Raw genomic sequence first — 27,887 nt, forward strand, 5'->3', positions numbered from 1 at the left:
TAACATAAAACCTGAAAATAGCATTGATAGCAGCAGCTTTGGTTTAATGATGCATTTGATTTTTTGTAAGGAATTAAATAGCTTACATTTTAATTCAATTAATTTTATACATGGGCACATCATAGGAGGATCACCCACTATTGTAGAAGTGGGTTTGTTCAATATGTCTCTTATTTTCAAAACACTATTCTTGATTTTTAATAAATTTAATCATGCCCCTTAACCGTAGCCTGGGACGTTTCTGAGCAGCAATTACAGAAGAACCCTAAGTGAAACAGTATACAAGCTATATACGTAAAAAATAAAGTGAGACCTTTTTTTTTTGGAGGATTTTGACCAAACTTCTATAGAAAACAGACACTTTCCATGAAGGCTTTTGACAAAACAAAAGTCTACCTCCCTATCAAAAAGCAATTTAGGGCTGGCTCAAATTAACTGTTACAAATTAATTTTAACTGATAGCAAAAGCAAAATAACAACATCACCTACAATTTATATGACCACAGAACAAAGTGCTTGAGACTGTCCAAGATGTGGCTTCACTGCTGATCAGACAGGTCACCTCTAAGTCGCATGCAACTTCTTACCTGTGTACACAACAGCACGAGTTCAAACCCACGCACCTGGTATAAGATCAGGAAGAGGAGAATCATGGTCTCAGCCTCATGAAAGATCCGTTATCGTTATCATTATCCTTAATAATATTAACAACAGATATTTAAGACCAGGATTTCGTCCTGTTCTGGGCCAGGTTCATTGAGATTGTTTAATTATTTGTACAGGCAGAAGGCAAGACAGGGTGACACTTTAAAAAGATCAATTGGTTCAAAGAGACATGAGCTTTTATAGGTGACGACCTGCTTCATCAGATGCTATGAATCTCTGAATATTTGTACTTTTGAGCAGGTCATAAATATTTGTTGTACAGGGGCAGTCTTAGAAAACTGTCACAGACAAGTCTTTAGATGGCCCAAACCTTAACTTAAAGATCCAGTGAAATAACTGTAAGGTGCATTTTAAATGAAAAGGCCCGCGTCAATCTCTTATCATTGACCCTACTGACACCCAGGTGCCATGTTCTCCTGCGGTAAGTGAAGGGGTGATTCTGGCTGCTTATTATTTCAGATTCCTAGTCTGCTCATGTTGGTTCAAACTAGGGACACCATTGCCTCCAGAGGCTGATGCAAGATGAGCTGGGCTCTTCATCTCATTCCTTGATGTTCAGAGGACAGCAGAGCAGAGACTGGGCAGGTTCAGTGGGCCATGTCCAGGGAGCTATGCTGAGTTACACAACCTAAACACCTTGCCTGGAAAAGAGACTGAAAGACACCCTTGTCCTCCCTAGCCAGTTCTTTCTTTAAGGACAGAGCAACTGCTAATCAAAGCTGATACTATAAAAAAACGTGGGAATGACAGCTTAATGCAGCCCAGCACTTTTAGCAAATGAATCAAAAGCAAGATTGCTTAGTGGCCTAAATGTTTATCAGTTTCAGAGAGGCAAGACTTCTTTTGAGCGATATCTTGTATTGGACCAACATAGACATAGGCAAGCTTTTGGGTATCACAGTACCCTTCCTCCAGCCTTGTATGACCTTGCACTTCTTGTGCTCAAAGGCAAGCTCATTAAAGTCTAATCATTTCAGTGCATTGATTATTGCAATGAAGTTGTTAAACATGTCATTAATGAGACTAGAGCAATTTATTAATAAATGAACTTGGCACAATTTTGGGGGAAGGGGGTTCAGAGACTCTCTGCCAGCCATAAACCTTTCCAACTCTCCTGTCCATTTCAGATAGATAAACTGAGGGATTAAACAACTTCTCATGAACACACAGCAAATCACACAAGTCCAAAGACACTTCTGCTCTCCTCCACGGTTTTGCACTCATCTTCTGCATAAAATCAATAACAAAATTCCCCCGTGCGCTTGGCAGAATCTTTGCAACTTTTCCTTCCAGGGATTCAAAGCTCTGCTTGGGGGTAACAGCCCTGAATCCCAGTCCTGCATTGAAACACACGCTAACCTTTTAAACCTGATCTCATAACTCACAGTGGGTCAGTCAAACATAATCGTGCCCTTTCATTCGATGGTCCCACGACAAGCTGTGAAATGGCTGCGTTTGTTGTGTTAAGAGCCCAAAGATTTCTCTGCTTCCACATGCCAGAGCAAAGCCTCCCCTCTCAGCATTTAAGTGGCACCATAATGGTCATATGGAGAAAATCAAATTGTGCGCAAGGTTTTAGAAGTCAGTTTGTAAACCAACCTAAAGATATTTGTCAGCTGCAGAAATAACACAAACACTCCCAACCCGGATTCAATAGATCTTCCTCACATCAGTTGCCCCAGTTAAGAAAGGAAATATTCCTTCTGAAATCACAGCCAGAATTAAACCTCAAACTGGCAGCTTTGTTGGGGCTCCCAGCATGATGCAGGGAGAGTCAAAACCATTAAAAGACTCTACACAGCACAGCATTTTTCCAAAGAGATTTCCAGGCCTTTGCTTGTGCTTTTTTAAAAAATAAGCAACAGGAAGGAAGGGACAGGCACCAGGCAAGGAGATCCATGCAGATCTAGACTTTCTCCCTGGAGAAATTAAAAAGCAAGCAAGATGTTCATCTCTTCCAGTACCACTCTCACCCAGCAGTGTGCACCAAACAGCTTTCAAAGCACTGTGCAAAGGAGAGATTACTGGCTTTTATGTTATAGGTAGGGACATAGAGGCACAGAGCAGAGAAGCAAGTTTCTCAGGGTCACCCTGGCAGCCAGCAGCAGAGCTAGGAATACAATTCTAGTCTCCCGAGTCCCTGAGCAGTCTCAATCCACTGGGTAATACTGCCTCTCTTATATAGACTGCATTTTAAAACTTGCAGTGTTGCCAACACCAGCTCTGTATCCCAGAAATCCTGAGGTTACATGCGCACGCACAGTTTTCTGCTTCTGTGAGCTTTAGAATACGCTCGGGTCACATTCCCAAGCTGCTTTCTTTTTTTTCGTCCACAGCCAGGAGAGCTGGGACTTGTCTCTCCTTCCTCATTTCTTTAAAAATGAAATTGAGATTCTTAGAAGATTTTGAAAAGCTAGGGCTTTAAGAAAAAAGGAAAGGCTTGGAGTCAAGTTGTGGACATTAGCAATTGTGGAAACTGAGGAACACTCAGCATTGTATTCCACAAAATAAGCTGGCACATAACAAATGGTGGCAGTAGCTTAAAGTTAAGAGCGGGTCCACAATACAAGCAATCTAATGAAGTCCTGCAAAAAGCAGAAAAGTCAGTGAGATGTATGACCAAGTACAGGGGAGCCACGTTAAAACTCAAAGCAACTCATCCGACATGACTTTTACTTGATTATGGCTGGTAATACAAATGATGCAAAGTGTTTATCATTTTCTAATTGTGTTTTCCAGTTGAACATGACAGAGACATCTTCTACCAGAAGCCTTACTGGAAGGAGTTTAGATTTGACCTAACCCAAATTCCCGCCGGGGAGTCTGTGACGGCTGCCGAATTCCGAATATACAAGATGAGAAGTATCACTCGTCACGCCAACAAAACCCTCCACATCAGCATTTATGAGATCGTGAAGGAGCACTCCAACAGGTGCCACAAGACAGGGGAAAACCAACAGAACTTTATAGCATGCCAGAAACAGCTCATACAGCTACCGAACTGGTAGTTTAGTGCCACTTTTTCACTCCCGAGCATTCAGTTTACCAACAAACTTATATACGTGTTTTCTTATCTTAGAGGTGATAAGGCCAAAAAATAAATGATTCCCCCATATTTCATTAATACATCTCTCCCAGAGGGACCAATGGCACCTCTCAGCTTTTTCACTGTTTAAAGTGAGTGAGCATGTTTTTTCAAGGCAAACAGGAATTATAGTGCTTATTAATAGTATTTGTAGCATCACAACTCCTCCTTATAGCCCAGGACCCTACTGGTAGGCACTGCTTTATCACAAATCAGCTGCATGCTAAGCATCGGCAGTTTCAGTTGTGCCTCTTGTCTGTTTTGTCTTGTTCCTGTAGGGATTCTGACTTGTTCCTACTAGACCTCCAGGACCTCCGAGCAGGAGCTGAGGGCTGGCTGGTTTTTGATGTCACAGCTGCCAGTAATCACTGGCTAGTAGACCGCAAGTACAACCTGGGACTGCGACTTTACGTGGAGACAGATGATGGTAAGGCTGAGTCAGACACTTAGCAGATTTAAAGTTCATGCTACCTTTTATAAAAACACGTAGCTCTGGGTGTGACAAGCTCATTGCAAACAGACTTAAGGAGAATATCCACTTTAAAGCTTGAATGTCTATTTCTTGAGGCATCAGTGCTACTGCAGTTCTCCTACCATGCTCTCTATAGCCATATCTAATGGATCATGAGTGACTAGCCAGGTGCTAACCATCTCGCATGGGAACCAGAAGGCACAGAGGGGAATCCTCTCTTTTCACAGGTCATCTCTTGCATTGGCTGGCAGGGATCATCTCAGACTGACATGGGGAAAAGGAACCATTGCATAGAGGGAGAGAGACAAGCCTATCATTCATGGCTGTAGGGGTCAGGCACAGGCCTGCTCTCACTGTAGCTTATAGACTTAAGGTAGTCCTTACCTGTGGGGATTCTGGGATCTGTTTCTGTGGATTAGCCCATCTTTTTGCCAATGGATAAAATCCAGTCCAGGTTTTGCCTCCAGAACTGCGCTCCAGAAATGGTCCTTGGGGAATGGAGAATGTATCCTCTCTCCCTGAACAGTACTTTGTCCAGCAGTTCTTTCTCTGCCACCCTGCTAGACTGTAGCAGTGAAACCACGCCCTCACTCCTTCTCTGAGAGCTGCAGGGTTGCGTGGATGGGAGCAGCTCCAAACCCCAGCTCTGAACAGCATGGACTAGCTCCACAGGTGAGAAAAATCAGTGACCTCTGTGGGACCCTGCTAGCCTGAGAAGTGGCTCCAGGTTTTCCCCATCAGTCTGAAGTCTTGCAAGGGTTCCCTTTTTTCCTTTGTAACTTGGCCCCCTTAGGACTAAACCAGCACAGGCACTCAGCCAGCTCCTAGACATGGCTGATGCTTGCAGTGATGTCCCTGCAGTGACATGTATTACTGAAACCATGCTGCTATGAGGGCAGCCTGTGCCTGACCCCTGCAGCTGTGAACGATAGGCTTGTCTCTCTCCCTCTATGCAAATGGCTCTTTTTCCCCATGTCAGTCTGAGATGATCCCTGCCAGCTAATGCAAGAGATGACCTGTGAAAAGAGAGGATTCCCCTCTGTGCCTTCTGGTTCCCATGCGAGATGGTTAGCACCTGGCTAGTCACTCATGCTCCATTAGATATGGCTATAGGGTTATTAGGGCTAACTGGTCTGCTTTCTGTTGCTACCAGTACATGCTGATTTTATTCATGCTTTGCTGATGGAAGTCCAGTATCAAATGAGGTCTCATAAGTTTTGCCATCCCCTAAGGGTGGGAAAATGAAATGTTTGGAGCAGTTTAGATGTAATCAGCAATGGAAATACAAAGAAAACCCCTTTTTCTCCAACTGATTAGAAGTTTAGGGATGAAAATATGTCTATCAGGGCTTCCTCAGAATTATTGTGCTCAGTCCCAGGTCTGTAAAGCACAGCTGTAAATCCTATCCTGACTCACTGAAGGCAACAAGCCTTTGCAAATCTCTCACGTTACCTGGTCCCTTGAAACCATCATGCTTTGCACACCTTGCTGGGGTCATCTGACCCCAGTCTTTTTTCTTTCCTGCCTAAGAGCAGGGGGGCTGGACCTGATGATCTCAGGAAGTCCCTTCCGGCCCCTAACTTCTATGAATCAATGGAGAGAGGGTGGATTTACTTAAGTGATTTAAGAGCCTGTGTGCCACTGACACTCCCCACGAGAGGCAGGGCATGCTTACATGGCAGATACTGGGTGCTGGGTAGTCACAGCAACACTAGGACTCAGCACAGGCTAATTTGCCCTGCCAGGGAGCTGGGTAAATTGTCCCCATGTGCTGCATTCTGCTGTGGCTAGGTGGCTTCTAGTACCTGAGCGAGCTCCTTGAAAGGTGTCTTGGATATTTACCCTATTCATAGATTCACAGATGGTAAGGGGCCAGAAGGGACCTCAGAAGATCATCGGGTCCAGCCCCCTGCACCAAGTAGGAAAGATAACTGGGGGTGAGGTGACTCCAGCAAGGTGACTGTCTAGTCTCCTCTTAAGATTTCCAGGGTAGGTGACTGCACCACCTCTGGAGGGAGCTTATTCCACAGTCTGGATACCCTGACTGAAGATTTTCTTAATGTTGAGCCTGAACTGATCTTCCAGGAGTTTGTGGCCCTACTCTTGGTTTTCCCCTCAGATGCCCTGGTGAATAGTTGCTCACCAAGCCCTTGATTTAACTCCCCTAGTGTAGCAGTAAGCTGCTACCAGGTCCCCTCTCAGCCTTCTTCTCGTCAAGCTGAAGAGTCCCAGATCCCTCCATCTTTCCTCATATGGCTTGCTGTGTAAGACTCGGATCATACGAGTGGCTTTTTTTGGACCCTTTCAAGCTTGTCCATATCCTTGTTAAAGTGCGGTGTCCAGAACTGGATGCAGTACTCCTGCTGTGGTCTCACCAGTGCAAAGCAGTGTGGAAGAATCACCTCCTTGGCTTTGCTGGAGAGGCATCGATTGATGCATGCCAGAGTATTATTTGCCCTGCTGGCTACAGCATCATACTGCTGGTTCATATTCATACCGTGGTCTGTTATTACCTCCAGGACCCTTTCATTTGTGGTTCTAGTCAGTTTGGTGCCACCAAGCCTGTAGGTGTTTTAGGGGTTGCTCGTCCCAAGGTGGAGACTTTACATTTCTCAGTGTTGAACTTCATCATGTTCCGATCTGCCCAAATTGCCAGGCTGTCTAGGTCCACCTGTATCTGCAGCCTATCTTCAAGCATGACCACACTCTCTTGTAACTTGGTGTCATCCGCGAACTTGGCCAGTGAGTTCTTCACCCCCACATCCAAATCATTCATAAAAATGTTGCAGTCTGCAATGTATCCCAGGCTCTGGCTGTTCATATTTGGAAGAAACACACATGCCTATTGACTGAATGTATTTTGCCTGTCCAACCATTTTGCCACTATTGTCCCCTGGGCTGGATCCAGGAGTGGTGAATGCACAGACTAGCTGAGGTTGTTCGGAAACACCAAGAAAGTAGCATCAGTCTTATGAAAAAAGCCTGAACAACTTGAAACCATTTAAACAACTACATTTTTGTTTCTAACATTAGGATCTCTCTTGTTCTCTTGTCTCTTCCCTCTTCAACCTTTCCCGCACCTACTAATCTTCCTCTGCTGAACTGTGATTAGACTAATTCTTCTGGTCTTCCTAGGAGGAAAAAAAAATTCACTCACAGAGCATGACCATTAATTTGACTGTGACAGGTGGCATCTCTTTAAAACACAAGATAGAGCGCCCCAAGGGATGACGAGGTCGAATTGTCATAAACTCCTGCAAGACCGTTTCAGTCTGGACATAAGGAAGAATTTCTTTACTGTCCGAGCCCCCAAGGTCTGGAACAGTCTGCCAGTGGAGGTGGTTCAAGCCCCTACATTGAACACCTTCAAGAGTAAATTGGATGATTATCTTGCTGGGATCCTATGACCCCAGCTGACTTCCTGCCCTTCGCGCGGGGGGCTGGACTCGATGATCTCTCGAGGTCCCTTCCAGCCCTGATGTCTATGAAATCTAGAGGCAGGTAGAGCTGTCAAGCACAGGCTCTGTTGGTGAAGGATCCCAGTCATCTAGCTTGGCTCTGGGAAAGGAGCCTATTGGCACATCAGGAGCTGCTCTATTTTGATTATGAAACATGCATTGTGAAGACGACAGTGGGCAGGGGAGGAAACTGTGGAAGGGAGCAAGCTGCAAGGCAAATTGTAGAACAAAAGGAGCAGAACAGATGTAAGAAGATGACTTCAGAGGGGAAAAAAAGGAGCTTTTTTTTTTTTTTGGGGGGGGGGTTGTTCTACATTTAAAAAGTGTTTACCTGCTTTATTTTTCTTCCCCTATAACTGGATAGAGCTCCTCTCTCAGCCTCTTGTGAGGCTGCTGCAGAACCAATGTGTCCTCTGTGCTTTCTGACTTCCACAGGGCAGAGTGTTGACCCGAGTTTAGCAGGACTTCTGGGTTGCCGTGGTCCACGATCCAAGCAGCCCTTCATGGTCACCTTTTTTCGGGCAACCCAAAACCCAACCCGAGTCACTAGGGCAGTCAAGCAACTCAGGAAGAGGCAGCCCAAGAAAACGAATGACTTGCCGCACCCAAACAGGCTTCCTGGGATCTTTGGTAAGAGCCTGGGGACATTGAAATGGACCTAGTCAGAGGTAGCAGGCTGCATACACTCACACCCATTTTATTTTTCTAGATGACATTCATGTCACTGAAGGCAGACAGGTGTGCAGAAGGCATGAGCTCTATGTCAGCTTTCAGGACCTTGGATGGCTGGTAATTCCCCCCAACTCCCTTCTACACCTCCATCACCTTCAATTTTGCTTCAGCAATAAAATTCACACAGAAGAAAATTAAATGGAAAAAAAAAGTAGCCTGTATTGGGGCTTTCCAACAGAGTCTTTCATGAACATAAGGCAATTTATAACTTATTAACTGCGCATCCCGTTGGTCTGGCCAGAGACCATCAACAGGAACTCCCTTTAAGATCATTGGCATTATTAAGGGAAACATGGACTGATGCAACCTAAAACCCCATCGGTGACCCTGAACCTGGAGTCAGCTGAATGACTCTTTGCGCAGTACAAAAAAATCAAAATAAACCATAGTTCTTGGCATTTTCCCTAGCCACACTATGGGTCAAACTAATGGATTGTTTTTGCAGATGCAGGAAAAATGAATGAATGAGTGTAGTAGGTGAAAAGAACACCGCTTAATTAAAGTAAAATCTTTTTTCTCACAGGACTGGGTGATCGCACCACAAGGGTACTCCGCCTACTACTGTGAAGGAGAATGTGCCTTCCCTTTGGACTCCTGCATGAATGCCACCAATCACGCCATCCTGCAGTCACTAGTCAGTAGTTTGTTAATGCATACACACGTTAATAGCTTGTAGTGAAAGGAACTACTTTGCAGAGGGTTATTAGCATTTGGAGCGGCCTTCATCTACTGAGAGAAGTATACATCAGGTCATTGCAGGGGGCAGGTGATGGGAGAAAGTGCAGTGTTAGGTCTGTAAGATAGATAGGAATATTTCTGTAACCCCAATTGAGAGGTTACATTTGTTTAAAAGTTTGAAAGAAAGTTCTCTAAAATGCATGGCTCAGACTTCAGAGTTTGAGAGCACTTGCCAGGGGTTTAAGTCAGACCCATCTCCAAGAACGAGAAGCAACACTGTTTGGGTGGTTCCATCCCAGTCTTTCTGCTGATCCCTCAATCTGCCCTTTCTAGACCATCCCATCCAGATTCAAATTAATGTGGCAAACCAGCTTATTTAATGAATGCCAGCAACGCGCATTGCAAATTAACAGCTGCTATAACATTAGAAAAGGGTTTGGATTACAGCCTCTTGGTTTCCCTCACTTGTTTTAAAGCTTAGTTGTTTCGGCTGAAAGCTTTCCTGTCTGAGGTCTGCTAACAGGGATGGAAAACGCATCATATTCTTCTGAGACTACTTTTTTCCCCTCTTCTCAATTAACTTAATAAAGACCTGACACTGACAAGCGGGGAACTAGTCCTCAGTGAGGTGCTTCGCCTTTGCTGAACTGCAAATAGCTGTGTGAGATTTATAGGTATATCAGTGGTTCTCAACCTTTTGAGACTCAAAGCATCTCTCAAGAGACCTGAGGTACCCCTGAGACAGTGTCAGCTCTTAGCTTTCATTCATTTTTTTTTACTATAGAAAAAATACCAGAGCCATTCTTCTGTTGCAAAGAATTGTGCCAAAACAGGTCAGAATGGTTTTAACACTATGGATCCCTACTTGAAATCTCTCGGTTTATCTGGTGAATCATGTTTGCATGCCTAAGTGCTAACATTGTGTGGCAGCCACAACACCCTTGCAAGGGTCTCAAGAAACCCCAGGGTGCCATGGCACCCTAGTTGAGAATCACTGATATGCATATACAGGCAGTCCTCAGACTTGACACAATTGGTTCCTGAAAACTTGTTTTTTTTTTTAAGTCAAAACGTTGCAACTCAGAACCAATCCTCTCAAGTAACAATGTTATAAATGGTGGATTGGTTCCTGAACCAAGGCCCGATACCCTATTTTCACCAAAAATACCCCAGAATTTTGTACGCGATCAATTACAGATGAGTAATATAGCTACATTATTGTATTTCTATTGTAAATAGCAATCACATTGATTTGGAAGGACTTCTTTGAAGTGACTTTGCTGGACTTGTTGAAGGGCTCTTGGTTGGACTTTTTGAAGGGTTCCTGGCTGGAGTCTTCTCAAGAATCTTGGCTGCAGGTTTTTCTGGAGTCTCATTGGCTTTCTTAAAGAAAGTGTCCAAGGAAGTTTGGACAGATGTTCTCCAGGGAGACAAGCAATGCTACAAACTTGTTCGCTGGCATGGCGTGGTGTTGCATTGGATCAAGCATTGTAAAGTCGAAACTGACCTCAGAAAGTTGAAACAGGGTGTCAATTTATAAATGTTGTAAGTGTGAAACGCTGTTAAGTCAAGGACTACTCACGCACACACACATTTTTCCTAACTGCTTAGAGGCAGCATGCGGATGTCAGAAATCTATTGGGGCATGTAATGAATCCCTGTGCATCAAAAACCAAGCACTTGAGTCAGAAGGCTTCAAATAGGGAAGGTTTTCTAATGCCGCCATCTCCCAAACTCACGACACATAGCAAGAGATGCTTTGAACTTCGGGAATTTCCTGCCTTGTGAGTGCTTGATTTCTCAACCTTAGGAATTGTGTTGACTCTAGCGTTAGCATTTAATTGCATGGAGCCTAGATTAATTTCTCCTCTTCATTCATCTGCACTAGAGCAGGTTTGTGCTACAAAAGCCTTTGAAGCTGTCAGTTGTTGTTTAATGTTTCTGTGATGGCAGCGCCCAGAAGCCCCTATGGAGAGGAAAACCTCACTGTGCGAACACCAAGGAAGACAGGGGATGAAATTCTGGCCCTAGAGAAATCAATGGCAGCTCTGGCATCCTTTTCAGTGGGACCAGAATTTCATCTGTGGCTCCTGCACTGCAAGCTCTGAGTGGGCCTTCTGTTCTGCTCTTTGCCTTTAATAAATTTAAGTCTGTTCCTGTCTTCCAAAATGACCACCACTGACACTTCCAGGAGCCCAAGTCTGGCCGTGTGTGAATCACACTGCTCTCACTGGTCTCCAAGCCTGGGCCATCAGATTGTGGACAAATGAAAGAAAGAAACCAATTTGCAGGTGGATGAAAAACAAACTTACAGCCTGTAGGCATACACCAGCAGATCTATGGTAGCTTCTCAGTGTGTTTGCTCCTATTCTGCAGTAAGAGGAAGCTAACCCAGGCCAGCCTGGAATCAAAAAGCTGCAAAATTACTGAAACAGTTGCAGTAGTTCAACCTGAAAAAAAAGGTAATCCCCTTCTTCCCACTGCCCCCCACTTCTAAATTTGATTTAACTGTTTCATGTGTCCTCTCCCTAGTGATGTGAATGGCATCTTGTTTTAGGGGGCAAACAGAACTGGAAGTGAGAAAGATCAAACCCCACCCCCCCAGCCATCTATCCTGAACCAGTGGGACTGGATAGGAAAACATCCAATTTCTGAAATGGGAGGTTCTGACTTGCCCTGAAATAAATGAGTTGCACATGTCTGGCAGGTCCACAGAGAGGAACAACTGTGTGCACTTAATGACTTACAAGCTCCTAGGCTTACGTCTCGGGGAGAGGTCCTGAAAGAATTCTTTGTCAACTTTACTGCCAGAAGAATGAGTCAAGCCGCTGTCCCCTGGAGAAGGGGTAAAGTGAGGCACCCACAATGTTTTTGCCCAGCACTGATTTTCCATTTTGACACCAGGTGCTGCCTGGAGAGGCTCACTACTGCGGTGTCTCCCCAGAGCAGCTGTAATGAAAATCCTTTATCCCTTAGATGTAGGCAACAAAGCCCGAAGTGCAGCGTAACGGCTGCAGTTCCCCACCTGCGTTATTCTCACCCCAAGGTCAGTATAAGTTGTGACAAAGGCACTGCACAGAAATGCAAGTTTAGTTGAGGGGCCGCCCGGCAGGGGCGGCACTAGGTGAAGGCGTCCAATATAAACGGCAGTGAGCCCTGCCAAAAGTTTAGAATAAATATTTTTACGAACGCTGAAAATAATCTCCCCATTCAAGCGGCGCTTTTCCCAGGTAAGAGCTGCTCTCTTTGAAGTATTCTTTCTTCACTAAAAGCCAATGCTGCATGTTTACCTCAAGCAGGCTAGTTGCTCACTGCTGTTGGGTTCCCACCCTGCTATGGGGAGGCCAGTCACCCTTCCGTGCTTGGTTCCTCAGGTCCATCTGATGAAGCCTGAAGCTGTCCCCAAGGCTTGCTGTGCTCCCACCAAGCTCAGTGCGACCTCCGTCCTCTACTACGACAGCAACAACAATGTGATCCTCAAGAAGCACCGAAACATGGTTGTGAAATCATGCGGCTGCCACTGACGCCCCAAGAATATACGATCGCTGTTTGCCTGGGAAGCCAGGGTCAGACTCCTACCTACCTGTTGCCAAAGTTCATAAAAGGGGGAGGACAAAAACCCTTGGATGTAAATAATACAAATCTCCTATTATCTTGCCCTACTTCATGAGACTTTATATAGAGAGAGAATTTATGGCTGGTTAAGTATCTGTTGCGTTTGCAGCTAATGGGTTTTCTTCTAGAGCTGTGGACTAGCTGGCTCCTGTGTTGTCAATTACTGCTGGAAGCAGTTTAGACTGCAGAATTAGGCCAAGGGGGGAACAGCACTTGGGTTGCTCCCAAATCTATCAGCATCTATCCACTAACACGGTTTTAACTGGCGCTTATAGTTCCCCTAAAAGAAAACTCTCACCCAATTTAAGTAGCTGGCTGCCTAACCCCTGTCCTGTTTACTTAGGGCTTAAAACTTCAGCCAGTTGGGGGGGGTGGAGAATTACTGAGAGAGGACACTGTTATAAAATAAACACCTAGTTTGGAAAGTATACTTGTTTCCCTTGCTGTTTATTTTCAGTCACTGTCACAACACAGCCGCATTCACTTCCAGTGACAGGATTTCTCAGTGCAAATCTATCAAGCAAGGCCTGGTACTGACTTTGAACTCTCCCCCTCCCATTATTCTGGGATGCCTTCAGCTCAGTTTGTATTCTCACTGGGAAACCACTTAGAGCGACACTTAAGCTTTCCAGAAAAAGGATGAACTAAGGAAGAGACATCCCTTTTCCCCTGAATCTGTACAGCAGCTTTAGAGTTGCACAGGCATTTCAAGGCAAGTCCGACCCCTGTGACCTCATCTAAACACAGCTTTTGCACCAAGATAATTAATTTGGTTAGAGGGTCTAGGTTTGGGAGTGAAGGAAGATTTTTAACCAACGATGATTTCTAGCAATGGTGATATATATTTATCAATCTTTTTGGCAGATCAAACTAAATTTTGAAAAATTCATCAGTTCAATATAATTCAGTATCAATGATAATTTCCAAGATTTATCAGTGAAAGCAATCCATTAGTCACAGCTGTAGGTATGACCCTTTCATAGCCACAGCCTCTCACTGGTACAAAGGCACCTTCTTTGATACTGGTACAGCTTATTTTTTCTCCTATATGTGGAGAGTTACATTACCACAGCTGCCTCTGTCCTAGTTGCAGGACTATAACTACTACTAGAACTACCCCGGGACAACTTGTGTGCGCAGAACAGTCTTAACAATGATGGAGGAGCCCCAGTGATCATTACTTTGTTTTGATCACACACTGTAAAGGGCCTCAGAGGCTGATACCAAGGACAAAGCTCTGCATGTCTTCACTAAGCAGCTGTCACAAACCAGGGAAAAGACACTGGCATAGATGCCAGCCCTCCACATACAAGACCCCAGACAAGGAAGCATTAGCCAGCTTGCTCCCACAAGTCCTTCCCCAGCCTGTAGCCATTTCTTCTTGGATGCAGGATTCGCTAACACATTGAGGTCTCTGTCCAGCCAAACACTTTTTAAGAAAAACCATCAGAGGTTTGTCAGTACCTAACAACCTTGTCACCCACAATGCAATCGGCTTTTAAAAACTTCAGCCTGCTAATAAGACAAGTGAGACAGAAGCAGGCAGCATCCTGGGCAAGAGATTTCCCTCCACTGGCAAGACTCTGCCAGTTATTTTAGGGTGGCACACAAGACTAATACATGTATAGGGAAGTCTAGGTCAAAGGCTGCTTTAGATACGTCTCAATGAGGATTTAAACTTGGGGATGTTAAGGGCTTCATGGAATTTGTTTGCTGCGTGAGCATGATGAACTCAAGGGCTAGATACTGCCCCCAAGTTCCAGCTCCTTCGTGACGGGTGAAGGTCACAGATCAAGGTCACCTGAGCCAAACAGCACTGGACTCCTGTGGCTAAGGTGCGCTAAGTCTGTGTAGCCCGTGGCAGACAGAGGGGGACACGTGGCTAGCACCATATCTGACTACCTTTGACTGCCCAGCCTGATCCATGGACATCTGGGTTGAAAAGCAGTAACTTTCTGTACAAGCCCAGAGCAAGGCTCAAACCCTTGCAGGCTGCAATAAGATGCTTGCTGCCGCCCGTGCCAGTCATCCAAGCCATGGTTTCAACTGTGGAGGTACTGATCTGGGCAGACCCTGCAGGAGACAGCTATAGGAGCACATCTTCCCAGAACCCCATGGCAAGCCCTGGAGGACCCCAGACAGACAGGTCATTGGAGTGGAGTCAGTTATATCAGGTCCCCCAGCTTCCAGAATAGCCCAGGAGGTAGGGATAGCAGGAAACCCCTCAGCTCCAGCCTTCTTCAGGATGAGAGTACAGCATGGCACCTTGAAGAGGCGAAGCACAGATTCTCACCCCATGAACTCAGACATTCAGACAGCCAAAATAAACCCCCCGAAAAGAAACCTGAACACATTGTCAAATCACTTCCACCTTGACTGGAGAAGCAGGAGACTGGAGGAGAGGGTGGTGTCAATTCTAGCCTGGTCCTCTCATGAAGCTGACTGAAGGCCAGCTAACACTGCACGGATGCCAATCCCAGTTCACATCTAGCTTATTGCAGCGGCTCTCCCACCTATGAAGATGCTTTTGTTCATCCTCCCTCGCCAATACAAAACCACATTCTTCTACCTGGCAGGAGGGCCTAACAGAGATGCTTAAAAGCCCCGACTTGCTCTGAAGACAAAAATTAAGTCACCGTGTAACCAGTTCTCAAGGTTTTTATGCAAGGTTCGTGACATTTGATGTTCTCCTTTAAGGCCCTACTCTTAAAAGCTTGTCACTTTTATAAGTGATCTGAGCTTTTGTTTCATAAAAGTGCCAGGTTTCAGATGTGATGGAAGATCCTGACAATGTGAAAGCTAAAGAGGCATGGTTAAGTTTTCTGATGTGCCTCCATCACTTACATTACTTTGAAAAAACAGGACTTTGACACATTTGAGAGTCAAAAAAACCTCCCCCAAAACCTGGAGTTCATTTTCATAGATTCATAGACATTAGGGCTGGAAGGGACCTCGCAAGATCATTGGGTCCAGCCCCCTGCCCAAAGGGCAGGCAGTCAGCTGGGGTCAAGTGATCTGAGCAGGATAGGCATCCAAGTGTTTCTTAAAGGAATCCAGAGTAGGTGCCTCCACCACCTCTTCAGGGAGTCTATCCCAGGCCCTGGGGACTCGCACAGTAAAAAGTTTTTCCTTACATCCAGCCTAAAATGGTCTTCCAAGAGTAGGAAGGCTGTTGGGACTAGTCTTCCTATGGGATGCCATGGTGGTGGTATTTTATTTGCCTTGTGGTGTTTGAGGGTAAAATGGTCCTAAGTGAGGTCATTTAGACACCCCAGGGCCTTTTGAAAACTGGACATAAATGATAAAAAGCTTCAGAAAATGTTACCCAAGGAAGTCAGAAGGCAAATAAAATGAACCCAATGTTCATCTGTATAAATCTGGTTCCTGAAGAACTGGGGGCGCCAGTACAGAATGGAGATGTTAAGCACCTCTCCATCAGGAACTCACTGTGCACCCCTGAAAACCCAGCTATGATAAAGCAAAACAAAGCAAAGCAACTTAGAAGTAAAGCTGCAGGTACCTCCCCTCCAACGCCCTCCCAAACAGACCACTGCAAGTACTTAAGTCTTTCTTCAAAACATTGCTCAGAGGCTCCATTCCCCCCTCCCCTTCTACAAGGGGTTTTGCAGGCAGCATAAATTCTTTGCAGCTCAGTTCAATCTCATCACAGCAACCAAGCTGTCTTGATGAGGTACGCTCAGAGTTATTCATGCCACATAACCACGCAAGCATTAACAGTCATTACTTACATTTTAACATTCGTGTTTATAATCTAAACATTTGATGTTAAACCCTACTTTTCCCCCTTCAGCTTCCTGATATATATATATATATATATATATTTTATCAGCCAACTAGCTTATTCATTTCCTGACACTGCTTAGCCTTCCTCCCCCATTTACAGATGTGAACAGTTACTCTGTGTTTACTGAGAGTGGAGAAAGTTGATCACGCTACACCCAAGTACTTGCCGGTTTGCAATAAGACCCAGTAAGAGGTTTTTGATAAGTGTTTTGCAGGACTGAGGAATAACAGCAGAGGTAGGAACAGGGACTTAGTGCTCTCTGCTGATGGAATCAGGACACTGCAGTCTTCAGGAGCCAAACCAGAAGAAAAACTATGCACACATTTTGGTGTTGATATTTCAGCTAAGAGAGTTCATCACTCTGAACGTTAGCTCCCCGTGTGTCCAGGCGGCAGGTATAACTGGTCCAAAATTTCTAGTTGAACTAGTTTTCCATCAGGAAATGCTATACCCAATGAAGCCATTTTCTGTGACTTTGAAGTTGTCAAGACAGCTGTGCTTTGTTTGGGGGGGGAGGGGAGTGTAAAGCTGTTCTTTCTATAGTAGGGCTCCAGCCTGGATCTCCTGGAAACCCTGCTACTCTCCAGTCATGGCCCCGCAAGAGTTTGGACAGCAGTTTGGATGGATAACGCTAATCCCCTAGTAGTTTATCTTTCCTATTATACCTTTCGCATCTCTCAATTCTGTACTGGATCCAAAGAGTACGGTGAATGTTCCTTCCTTCTGTCTCACCAGTGAAAACCACTATCATAGCCTGTAATGTCAATGTAAATGAACAGGTAACCAATGAATCGATCAAATACCATGAGGCTGCCAAGAAGAAGGTCATGATCATTCAGAACACACTTGTGCTTAGACTCAAAAGATACCTGGTAGTAAGCATCGCATTGACTTCCTGACCTTTCTGGGAGAGACCTTCAATAGGCAGAAGACTACTTATGTTTGGCCATGAGGTCTCATTTAGAAATATACTTCCCCAGTTATTCCTGAACTATGATCGTTTTCAGAAAACAACACCCAGACCCATTTGTGAGAGAGCCTTTTTCCTCAAAGCCACAAGGCACTAGACAATGCCAGTGACAGGGAAATAGTATCCAGGTCCCTTTCAATACACAAATCATTTGCAATCACTGTAAGTACCAAATTATGCTGCTGTTCTCATTTGCTATTAGTCCACATGATGTTAATCCCAAAGGATCTAGGAGTTTAAATACCACAGATCATTTGGATGGATCTGAGGGTACAGGATGATCCTTCCTAAATGGCTGTGCACTAGGGTAATAACCAGTCCTAACCAGCACTTCGTCTCCTTGATGAAGTGGTTTCAAATTCTTATTCTGGTTTTACAAGCAGGGAAGCAAAGACACATGGAAGTGAGTGATGTGACCTGTGCAAGGTTCCCCAGCAGGCCAGTGGTGGGACTAGAACCCGACAGTCCAGTCTTCTTCGTCAGTGCTTTTCTCTAGCAGAAAATATGAAACTCTTTAAACAGGGTGATAAATGTATATTGGGGTTTAGAGAGCAATGCAAACAGGGTCCCTGCATTGTACATGCTGCTGCAAGAAGGGAAGGTGGCAAAACTCCTACCTGGTCCAGAGTTTACAGCTGGTAATGTCTGATTGCAGGGCAGGCTGTTAAAGAAGGCAGTGTGACCAAACAGGGATGCAGTGCTCTTGGTTTGGGTTTGTTTCCTAATTCACAGCACAAGGGACCAGCAGCTCCAGGCCTCCTGGAAGTAGCATGGTTAGTATGGGACTTGAAGAAGGGATGGAGAGACATCTGCTCACAGCTGGGAAGGGCTTCCCAGGAGGTAAGGGGTAGGGTGCTCTCACCATCACCATCCAATCCAGACATGCATGAGAGGAATCACAGGAGACAAGTCTTCTCCTGTGCTGGCAACCTGGGAAACAGATCCCCTTGCCCACAAGCTGCCTCCTATGAAAGGCATCCTCCTCTCACCTCAAGCCAAAGAATGAAGGGTACAGGCCTTGCTGAGGCCTTGTATTTTTGGAATCCGAGTGCTGTGATAACCGGGGCTTTGGTGGGAACAAGAGAGGCAGCTGCATGAGTGTAATGCAGAACTCCCACCCCGACAGAGCTCCCACTCCAACAGAGCTTAACGCAACGCAGATAAGAAACAATCGTGTTCTCTTTTAAGGAGCTTGGGGCCTTTGGCCAGAAGTTGATGCATTAAAACTCATGACTCAAGATTCACTTGTTAAATTCTGCCACGACCATGTACAGGCCAACATGAGGTTCTGCACATACCGGGAAGCTACTGGCTACAAGTATAAACAGGCCACGAGCAACTGGCTGAGCAGTCAAAGGCACTTAAGCCCTGAGGGCCAACTCCTGATGCTTCACACCTCTCCCCCAGCAGCAGCCTCAGCAGACTATAAGCTACTGGGGGCAGGCACCATGGTCTGGCAACAGGTCTCTGACTTGGTTGACCTCTAGGTCTCACCACAGAGGCAGGTTGAATGAGAACAGCCAAGCTTTAAAGAAAAGCAAAGATTTAAAAATGATTTAACCACAGTGAAATGCTATACAAAAGATCTCTGTGGGAGCACGGATACTCCAGATGCTGGAGCAGAAGCTCAGCTTGCCAACATCTTTAGAGGCAGTGTTCCCCAGTCCCTGTAGCAAAGTACCCACGGTCGTGCTCTCTGTATGGTGTCCTGACCAGAATGATCATCCAAAGTTCACACAACAGCTTCTGAAGCAATAGGACAGCAGCTGGGCCTTGAAAGCACAGAGCTTTTTCTCCTTGGCCATCTCCTGAAGTCCTCCTTCCTCACCTAGAACAGTCTCCAGGCTTTATCACCCCTGGGTCACACTCTAGCCAAGCTCCCCACAGCATGGCAGGGGCTCACACGTACTCCCCACAGTCAGAGATGATCACTTTCTCCTTGGGTTTCCCATCTTTGTTGCCTTGTGCCTTGAACAAAAGGGAAGAGAAGCAGAGGTGAGGACCGAGCTTTCTACCAGCCCTGAAGAGCGCCCTAGGGAGGCCTTGCCACTTCCTACCTCAATCTGCCGCACCACGTCCACCCCCTCCGTCACCTCTCCGAACACCACGTGCTTCCCATCCAGCCAGTCTGTCTTCTCACAAGTGATGAAGAACTGGGAGCCATTGGTGTTGGGACCGGAGTTAGCCATTGAGAGCAACCCTGGGGACAATACAGAACAATGTATCATTTCTGCTGAGGCCTGGCAAGGAGCCTAGTCATGGCCAGGATCCATGGTGCTGGACTCAGCAAGTCACCTGCCCTCAGGTTCACTCACTGTGGACACCCCTGCCATCTTGCCTCTGAGGCCCATAACCTAGTATCCTCTTCAACTGTCTTGTGGATCATCATATCCAGGCCACGTCTAAGCCCTGCCTTTTACTTGCCTCCAGACTCTCACCACAGCAGGTCTTGATCACTGCAACAGTTTCTTCGCCAGCCTCTGGTCCTGCTCACACCCATCCAGAAGGCTGTCGCAGAGACCATCCTCCTAGCCCATGGCTTTGACTGCATCTCTCTCTGTACCCTTGACCAGCTCCGCCTGCTCTACTGCATCCAGCATGTGCTGCTTGTCTTCGTTCTGAGGCTCTTTGTGACTCATCCCCACACCAGCAACCTGCCCTCAGTCAGCCTGTGGAGTACCAGCCTTCAACACCCATGCGTCTGTGTCCGACAAGCGCCCTCATGCTTTCTTCAGTGCAACCTCTTATCCATAGGAAGAGCTCTCTAGAGACAGCTGCAGAGCTCCCTCATGAGCCTCTTCCAAGCTCTCCCTTGCCATAGTGCCAACAGGATGTGACAACCACTGGGCTGTGGCCATGCTGCCTGTCACAGTCATCATATATGCCTGTTTCCTTGCCATCTCCTGCCCATCTGTCATCTCTCAAGACTTAGCTCACACTCTCCCTGGAGACTGTCCTTTCTTGACTGACAGTACTGCCTCAGAGAAAGGCTACTGGTCCTAGACCCAGAACCTATGTCACCACCCTAAAGGGTGACCATGGGAAAGGCACTTTCCCTCCATAGGCCTCAGTTTCCTAGTCTGTACAATGGGGATGATGGTGCTGAGGCCCCGTGCAAAACACTTCCAGTTCTGTTGATGGGAAGTGCAATACAAGAGCTGGGTGGCATTACAGGTTTGTCAACTCCTGCAGAAGAGCTCTTGGTAATACAAATGGTAAAAAAAAAGCTGTCCCTGGTGCCAAAAAACCTACAGAAAGAGCAAGCAATCAGTACCCCACTCACTACATATCTACTCCCACACACTGTCAAAGACATCATGACAGCTGAACACCAGCTGCTTCACACCAACCCTCCATTAACAGCTCCCTCTTCACAGTGGAGCCACAAGAACTAAAGGAGAGAAACTGCTTGCTAGCAGGATTCAGATCATAACGGAGGACAGTCCTCCGCTTCCCTGCCCATCTCAAAAGGCCATGACACACTGCCCCTCCTCAACACTCAGCAGTGACCATATGTTGCCATCAAGTCCTACACAGCTGTTCAGTGGCCTGGGTAAAATACATCAGTGACCTGACTTATATTATACCTAAGTCACTGCATAAAGCATCAAACACTCAGCTTCCCACTTTTGCTGATCCCCTCAGTCAAGAACAATAGGGCTAGATAGAAACTAAATCCACTTCTCACCAGACGGTTTCTCCAGCTCAAGCCTGTAGCCTGCTGGTGGTACGACATGGGGGAAATGTGTGATCTGTAGATAAGGCAAGAGCATTGCTCTCCAGGGCTGATTATCTTACACAGTTTAGTAGCAATAAATTCAGTCACGCTCCATGGGGCACTAAAGCCAAAACTTTTCCTGCCTTCTTTGTCTCCATGTGATGCTCACAACAAGGCTGCCAAATAGAGGTTTTGTGTTGAGTTTCCTCTTCACACAAGCTTGCACTTAGCAGACTCTTAGAAATCTCTTGCCTAGATCCCTAAAGCCTAGCAATCCAGCCCATACCACCTTGGCTGGAGTTGTCACTGGCAGGATACCACACAATCATACCCCTGGGACCCTGCCCTACCTGGTCCTGTGTGCTTCAGGATAAAGTTTTCATCATCAAATTTCTTCCCATAGATCGACTTGCCCCCAGTGCCATTGTGGTTAGTGAAATCTCCACCCTGACACATGAACTGTGGGATGATGCGGTGGAAGCTGCTCCCTTTGAAGCCGAAGCCTTTCTCGTGGGTACATAAGCAGCGGAAATTCTCTGCAGCAGAGAGGAGAGGGAACAAAATCCAAATTCAAAACAAGAGCAATGGAGCAAGAGGCAAAGCAAGAGAAAATGGGACTTTTTCTCACCTGCAGTCATGGGAACGATGTCTGAGCGCAGGAGAATCTGGATTCTCCCTGCAGGCTTGTTTCCAATCTTGATGTCCATGTAAACCTGAGGGTTGGTCCTGGACTTCTTGGCTGCTGGTTCACCCTTGGGGGAAAAAAAAAAAAATCAAAGTGATATTCTCACATACCCTCCCTACAGAGACACCCAAACCCAGCATCCTCAGCCATCGATGGGATGTCTCATAATGGGATTTGATTAATAAGACAGGCTATAACAATTCCCTCACCCACAGTGAAGGGCAGGTGAACTTTTCTTCTGAACACACCAAAAGGCCATTTAATCTAGATGGTACAGAGGCAATAAAACCACATTTTTCAAAGGCGTTTCTGGAGTCTCGGGGTCTGCTAAAATAAGCACTAACTAGTTCCATGGGTATGTCTGCACTGATATCCTGGCTTGGCCTTGGGGGTTAAGCCTTCAACCAGCTCAAGACACGAGGCCCACAGCAAAGCCATCTGCTCTGTGCTTCTTATTTCTTAAGCATAACACACCTAGGAGCAGTGCAGCCCTTCCCAGAATGGGTCTGGGATTACAAGTCTTTCCTTATAGGCCTGACTACTTATGGGTAGCAGAGAGAAGGAATAAGGTGCAGGAGGGCTAGGAGTCAGAAACAGGGAACTGTGGGATTGCTGTTGGCTGACCTCCTTTGCCTGGCCCAGGTAAATTTCAAACACAATAAAGAAAGAGGTGGGCTACGTGGTAAACAGGGACATGACCTGCTTCATTGCTGGAAACTCAGCAGAGCTTCCAAGGTCAAGCTAAAGCTACCAAGGATGGAGTGTAAGGGTTCAAGGTGAAGCTGGTTGTCAGGCACTGGCTTTAGACCAACCCTCACTAACAGTGTAAGCACAGCCCAAAAATCTAACATACTGTCAACCTGAGAAGCAAAGGCCCACCTACACCTTGAGTATTTTCATCATTTCATCCCGATGCAAGAGAAACAAGCCCTACTCCACCAGCTTATCCTTCCTGCTCCACTTCAGGAAGGCCAATGTCTGTCTGTCTTTACCTCTTGTGTGTCTGCTTTGGGGGCTTCTGCTCCTGCTTCTGTACTCTCCTCAAGGGTCTTCCCCGAAAATTTCTTCAACCAGTCATCATCCGACCAGACTGTAATGGAGAAAAGAAGGGCTCAGAACTGTGGGGGTGAGAACCTGGGACAAAACCAAGCCACTAGGCCTCATGTTCACCTGTTATGCTAGCAACCAGGTCTAACCTTAAAGCTGCCTAGCCCACAGTGAGTTATCTCGAGAACGGGCAGGTCTGACCCCCCAATAGATTAGCTCTAAAGGCAAGGAGTATGTGAGACAGAGAACTATTCGCCTGTGACAGAGAAGCAGGATGGGATCATCACCAACAAGAAGGGCTGTCAAGACTTTCAATCAAGTCAAGCCTCCTACAGCAGTTGCCTGTCTACGTTATCTGGCAAGACATGGTTGCCTATTTCTTCCTCAAACGGCTTCAAGCCCAGGGGACATTTTCCAAATACTTCAGGAGCTTAAGAGCCCAAGTGCCATTTTCAAATGCGACATGGGTGCTTAGAGGCCTGTTTCACTGAAAGAAAACTATTTGACCTCAGTCAGCTGTGGGAAAAGGATAGTATCCAACAAGCCCTCTGTGTTCATGGTTTGTGTGTAAGCCTGTGTAGAGGATCCCCGTTTCCTTTAGCCTTCTGGTCTGTTTGGTTAGAATAGCAGAGGCCAACCTTTTTGACAGGCATGCCACAAATTAGCCCTGCACCCGCCCCATGTGTTTGCTCAGTTATCATGGCACCTCTAGAATCCATCCAACTGCCACCTCCCAATCCCTGGTGGGCAGAGTATTTTGCATCCTCTGTTGTATTTCCCTTCAGGCAGATACCTCAGACCCACACAGCCTTGGCCCTTGTGTTGCATGCCAGTGATGGCAGCCAGCAGGGAAGGCATAACCACAAGTGCTTCCTTCTTTGAGAAACTAGCAGCCAGTTCTGCCCCTGAGCTCCCCATCAAATCCCCAGGCCAAGAAACAAGAGGCAGAGACAGGTGACAGAGGGCAGAGGCCTAAGCAAAGCGATGGGAAAAGCAGCCCAACAGCCATCAGGGAAGCCAGGAGGATCTGCTGACTGAATCCAGAGACACTCCCCTCTCTCATCCACCAACTCACCAGGTCTGGAAGAGCCCTCCTTAATCCGCATTGGTTTGGCCAAGTTGACACGAATCGTCCTGCCAAACAGCTCTGATTCGTTCTACAGAGTGAAGCAATCAATGGTGAGAAATCCCACTTCCCTCAGAGCCCTGCAGACCTCAGGGGAAGACTGAACTATGCATTGCCCCAATCCCCTTCCCATTGTCACCAATACCTCAGGCACTCTTAGCATCAGCCAGGACCTCAGGGAGCAGGGTTACACAAACACCACAGAGAGATGGCCCCTGCCCCAAACAGCTTATGACTGAAGTGCTAGAAGAGATAGCAGATGGACAAACTCAAGGAGATGAGAAGGCAATATGGTGATGCGACAGGCAGTGCCTTCAGTAAGCCAGAGGCCTATCTGTACTCTGAGCCCTGCATAGAAGACGTCTTTCTTGAGCGTGTTCTATAGCACTTCTCCAGTACAGTGACAACCCCTCCTTTTGCTGGCAATTCCCTTTTTCATCCAAGCATTGGCTATCAGCAATATAACTTGCTGGAATTCATTCTGGACTTGCCTGGGAGAATTCAGAACTGAGGGAGTTATCAGAATACCATCCCTCCCACCTGAGAAAGGGGCAGAAGGTATCAAAGCCACGTTTCCCTTGCTTGGGCTAGAACGGATGGGCTGCTGCCACAGGGATTGGGGTTTGTTAGGTAAGGAACCGACAGGAATAGCCAGGCAGCACTGAGACAGTCTACCTCGTCCTACCAGACTTGGAGGACCGCAGAAGCACAGGCTGCATGGCTATCGGAATGGATGAGCCTTTCCGAACAGTCAGGATCTGATGGGAAGAGAGCCCTTACCATGTTGTCAATAGCTGCCGCTGCATCCTAAGGCAAAAAAAAAGAAAATATTTTACTGCTAATTCAGCCCTCACGTCCCTCTAACCCTGCAGAAAAGGTACTTAAGCACCTGGCCTGAAGTTTGGGTTTCATTTCACTCCACTGTACACCTTTGGATCAATTTTTTACCCACAGGTTTCTTTTCTCCCCAGCACTAGCCCTGTAGCTTCCAAATGCATTTGGCTAGGACCTTCTTAGTTGTTTTTAGACACATCAGGCAGCCGTGCAGCTTCCTCAATCCAGGTTTTTTTCCCCCTATCTGCATAACATTCTGGTCATTTATCATGCTAATTTGGGGTTGGAGGCAGATCTTGGGAAGGGAGTATTGGACCAGGAGCAAAGGGCAGTTCATAGGGCCCATTAACCTAAAACATCACTGTTAGCACAAGGGACTGAACTAGCTCTGGAGAAAAGCCAACAATATGAACCATGGAGAAGCTTCTGAAGAAGCTGTACTCCAGTCTGAAGGCTGAAAAACTGCAGAAAAAAATAGAGAGAGAATCAAAGAGAAGTTGGGCTGGAAGGGACCTCCTGAGGTTGTCTAGTCCAGTCCTCTGCCTGAAGCAGGATCAGCCCTATTCAAATCCATGGTCTAGCCTCTTAGCAAAACTAGTCAGCCCCAACACAACACCCAAGAGATAATCCCCTAATCTGTGGAAGACTTAATAACAGTGGGACCAGAGAAGCAGAACAGAAATTCCACAGAGTATTATCTAGAGCCAATAACACTAAAGAGTCAGTCAAAGTGTAGAATCCTATTTCCACTTCAACCATAAAACTCCCACTGGATTTAACTGGCACAGGATCAGGTAAAAAAAAAAAAAAAGGGAGGAAGAAGAAGAGATTTCAAACTGTGTTAAAATGTGCCCTTTTCTCACCTCAGCCAGCTCAAACTCAATGAAAGCAAATCCTCGGTGCTTCTCTGTGGGGAGACAATGAGCAGTTACCTTCACAGAATTACCAGGAAAGCTCTTGCCCCCATGAAAGTCAAAGCAGGAGAGGTCTGGTGCATTAGTTGGGCTAACAAGGGGAATTCATGTCTATGCTGCTGCCTCCATCTGAGAGTTTAGATTCTGTTTCAAAGACTTTCTTTTTTACCTGCTGGTACAAAGCTCCACTAACATCAAAGGACTCTATCATTTCTGTCCTGCAGGAACATTAAACTACTCTTTATTATGAAGTCAATGATACTAAGACATCTAGCTAATTAATTCTCTAGTAATGAATTTTAACAGTTATTTGTCCCACGGGGGGAAATACCACGAACAGGAAATTTGAAACGCAATCCTGAAATAAAGTCCTAGCACAGAGCTATCTGCATCTATACAGAGCCTTACTGAAATCAATTCTGTGCAGATGAAATTCAGCACAGGGTCTAGGACCTGGCTCACGAATGACACGTGGCATTGTTAAGCCTTGTGGGTTGCTAATTAGAAAATAAATGAATGCACACCATGTTTTAAAACAGCATGAAAAATGCACTTGGTTAATCTACTTGGGAAGCTGTAATTTAGTTGAAATTGATCATGCAAACATTTCAAAAAGTCTTACAGGTTTGGCCAGCAAAGGAGTTTTAGCAGTAACATCTGCTAGCAAATCTTTACTAAAAAGCCGGGAACAGACACAGGGGTGTGAGGGTGTTAAGCTCAGGGTGGATTTCCATGATTCAGATACAGGCAACCCCCACTTAGCGCTCTTGATTCCTGAAAAACCGGGCATTAAGCAAAACAAGCGTTAAGTGAAACCGAAAGTTTTGGATGACCCAAGATGGCGACTGCATCACACGGAAAATTGCTGAGCGCCACGTGAAATCCGGTATCAATTTTAAACGAGCATTATAGCGAAACAGTGTTAAGCAGGGATTGCTTGTATTGCTTTGAAACCTCTGAAACAGGTGGAGTTCGCTGGAAACCTCAAGCCCGTGAGGTTTCCCTCCCATTCCCAAGCCTGCACGTGTATCCCGCAAACTCAGACCGTTTTAAGTGACAATAATGCCAATGCAGCAGAAAGATGCTGGCTTGTGATGTTCCAAAGGTGTTAGCGCCAATATTACCATCATACAGGGCTTCATTTGTCCTCTTAGAAGTAATCAAACTCACTTCCCAGGCTTGAGCTTCCATGGTTTCCTGGGACGCTGTGAACCCCACAGTGAGCGCCTCGCAACAGCCATTTAACGCTCCTCTAGGACGCTGTAATATTATTCCTGACTGAGACCCAGTGCCCTGCACGAAACAAGACAGGCCAAAAGCCGCAGCCCACTCACCAGTTTCATAGTCCAGAGGTATCTGGATGTCGGTGATATCTCCAAACGGAATGAAAGCCGCGTGGAGAACCTTCTCGTCCACCTCTTCAGCAAGGCCGCCTGCAAACCAGAGCGAGCTCTTTAGTGGCGCAATGCATTTAATCACAAAACGTTTCCCAGCACTGAAGGACAAGGGAGGCTGCCCCACTAGCATCCCCTACCCGTTGCTTTCACTCACGACTCACGGTGCCAAAAGACGCGGTTTTAGGCTTAAATATGAATCGCTGGGGCCAGGGGCATTCCCGCAGAGGAAAGATTCCCCAGGGCCCAAAAGTGTATGGGGGGGTGAGGAGCCCCCTCACAACACGGATTTCTAAACGCCTGAGGGCCCGTCGCAGGCACGAGTCCTGCTGCCTTCTGGCCTTGCACCAATGTTCACTTGTATTCGCCATTGTTCACAACTGATCCCACCGGGCCCCATGCCCCCCACGGGATCCGGCTCCTCACCCACATACAGCACCCGCTTGGTGGCCGCCATCTTCGCTCCCGGCAGCCCCCGCGCGCCCCCTCCTCCCCGGGCATTGGGCAGCGCCGGGCCTCGGCGAGGGGCGCATGCGCGTGCGCGCTTTCGTCACACGGCAGGTTCGCGCTACCTCCTTCCCACACGCGTGGTGCGTCTGTATACACCCACGTGTAGGACAGGGGAGGGGGGTGACGCGCGCACTTGCGCCCTCTGCGTGCACGTACGTTGTATAGCACGGGCCTTTGG

At 46.5% G+C, this 27,887-nt stretch overlaps 2 protein-coding genes across 2 annotated transcripts; one reads left to right on the forward strand and one right to left on the reverse strand.

Moving 5' to 3' along the window:
• Positions 1 to 3,346: 3,346 nt before the first annotated feature.
• Positions 3,347 to 13,134, forward strand: LOC109318360 (bone morphogenetic protein 8A-like). The gene is made up of 6 exons (XM_019547569.1): positions 3,347 to 3,598; positions 4,030 to 4,178; positions 8,117 to 8,311; positions 8,391 to 8,470; positions 8,937 to 9,047; positions 12,466 to 13,134. Exons 1-6 carry the CDS (start codon positions 3,522 to 3,524, stop codon positions 12,613 to 12,615), a joined length of 762 nt encoding a protein of 253 aa, XP_019403114.1. The 5' UTR covers positions 3,347 to 3,521; the 3' UTR covers positions 12,616 to 13,134.
• Positions 13,135 to 19,010: 5,876 nt separating this feature from the next.
• PPIE (peptidylprolyl isomerase E) lies at positions 19,011 to 27,713 on the reverse strand. The gene is made up of 10 exons (XM_019547570.1): positions 27,626 to 27,713; positions 27,140 to 27,238; positions 25,755 to 25,798; positions 24,838 to 24,864; positions 24,007 to 24,088; positions 22,877 to 22,974; positions 21,828 to 21,951; positions 21,550 to 21,735; positions 19,539 to 19,681; positions 19,011 to 19,449 (listed from the first exon to the last, which is right to left on the reverse strand). Exons 1-10 carry the CDS (start codon positions 27,654 to 27,656, stop codon positions 19,381 to 19,383), a joined length of 903 nt encoding a protein of 300 aa, XP_019403115.1. The 5' UTR covers positions 27,657 to 27,713; the 3' UTR covers positions 19,011 to 19,380.
• Between the last annotated feature and the right edge of the window lie 174 nt (positions 27,714 to 27,887).

The sequence above is a fragment of the Crocodylus porosus genome, unplaced genomic scaffold, assembly GCF_001723895.1.
Source record: "Crocodylus porosus isolate Cpor-Errol unplaced genomic scaffold, CroPor_comp1, whole genome shotgun sequence".
NCBI classification, from domain to species: Eukaryota; Metazoa; Chordata; order Crocodylia; family Crocodylidae; genus Crocodylus; species Crocodylus porosus.

What these genes read in the sequence shown, in the direction of transcription:
- LOC109318360 (XM_019547569.1), top strand. Translation starts at nt 3,522, where the DNA reads ATGAGAAGTATCACTCGTCACGCCAACAAAACCCTCCACATCAGCATT. An exon ending in GTGAAGGAGCACTCCAACAG is followed by an intron (nt 3,599 to 4,029) that starts GTGCCACAAGAC and finishes TTGTTCCTGTAG; the next exon opens with GGATTCTGACTTGTTCCTAC. An exon ending in TTCAGGACCTTGGATGGCTG is followed by an intron (nt 8,471 to 8,936) that starts GTAATTCCCCCC and finishes TTTTTCTCACAG; the next exon opens with GACTGGGTGATCGCACCACA.
- PPIE (XM_019547570.1), bottom strand. Translation starts at nt 27,656, where the DNA reads ATGGCGGCCACCAAGCGGGTGCTGTATGTGG. An exon ending in CGGCAGCTATTGACAACATG is followed by an intron (nt 24,089 to 24,837) that starts GTAAGGGCTCTC and finishes TTCACTCTGTAG; the next exon opens with AACGAATCAGAGCTGTTTGG. An exon ending in CCTGAAGCACACAGGACCAG is followed by an intron (nt 19,682 to 21,549) that starts GTAGGGCAGGGT and finishes TATTGTCCCCAG; the next exon opens with GGTTGCTCTCAATGGCTAAC.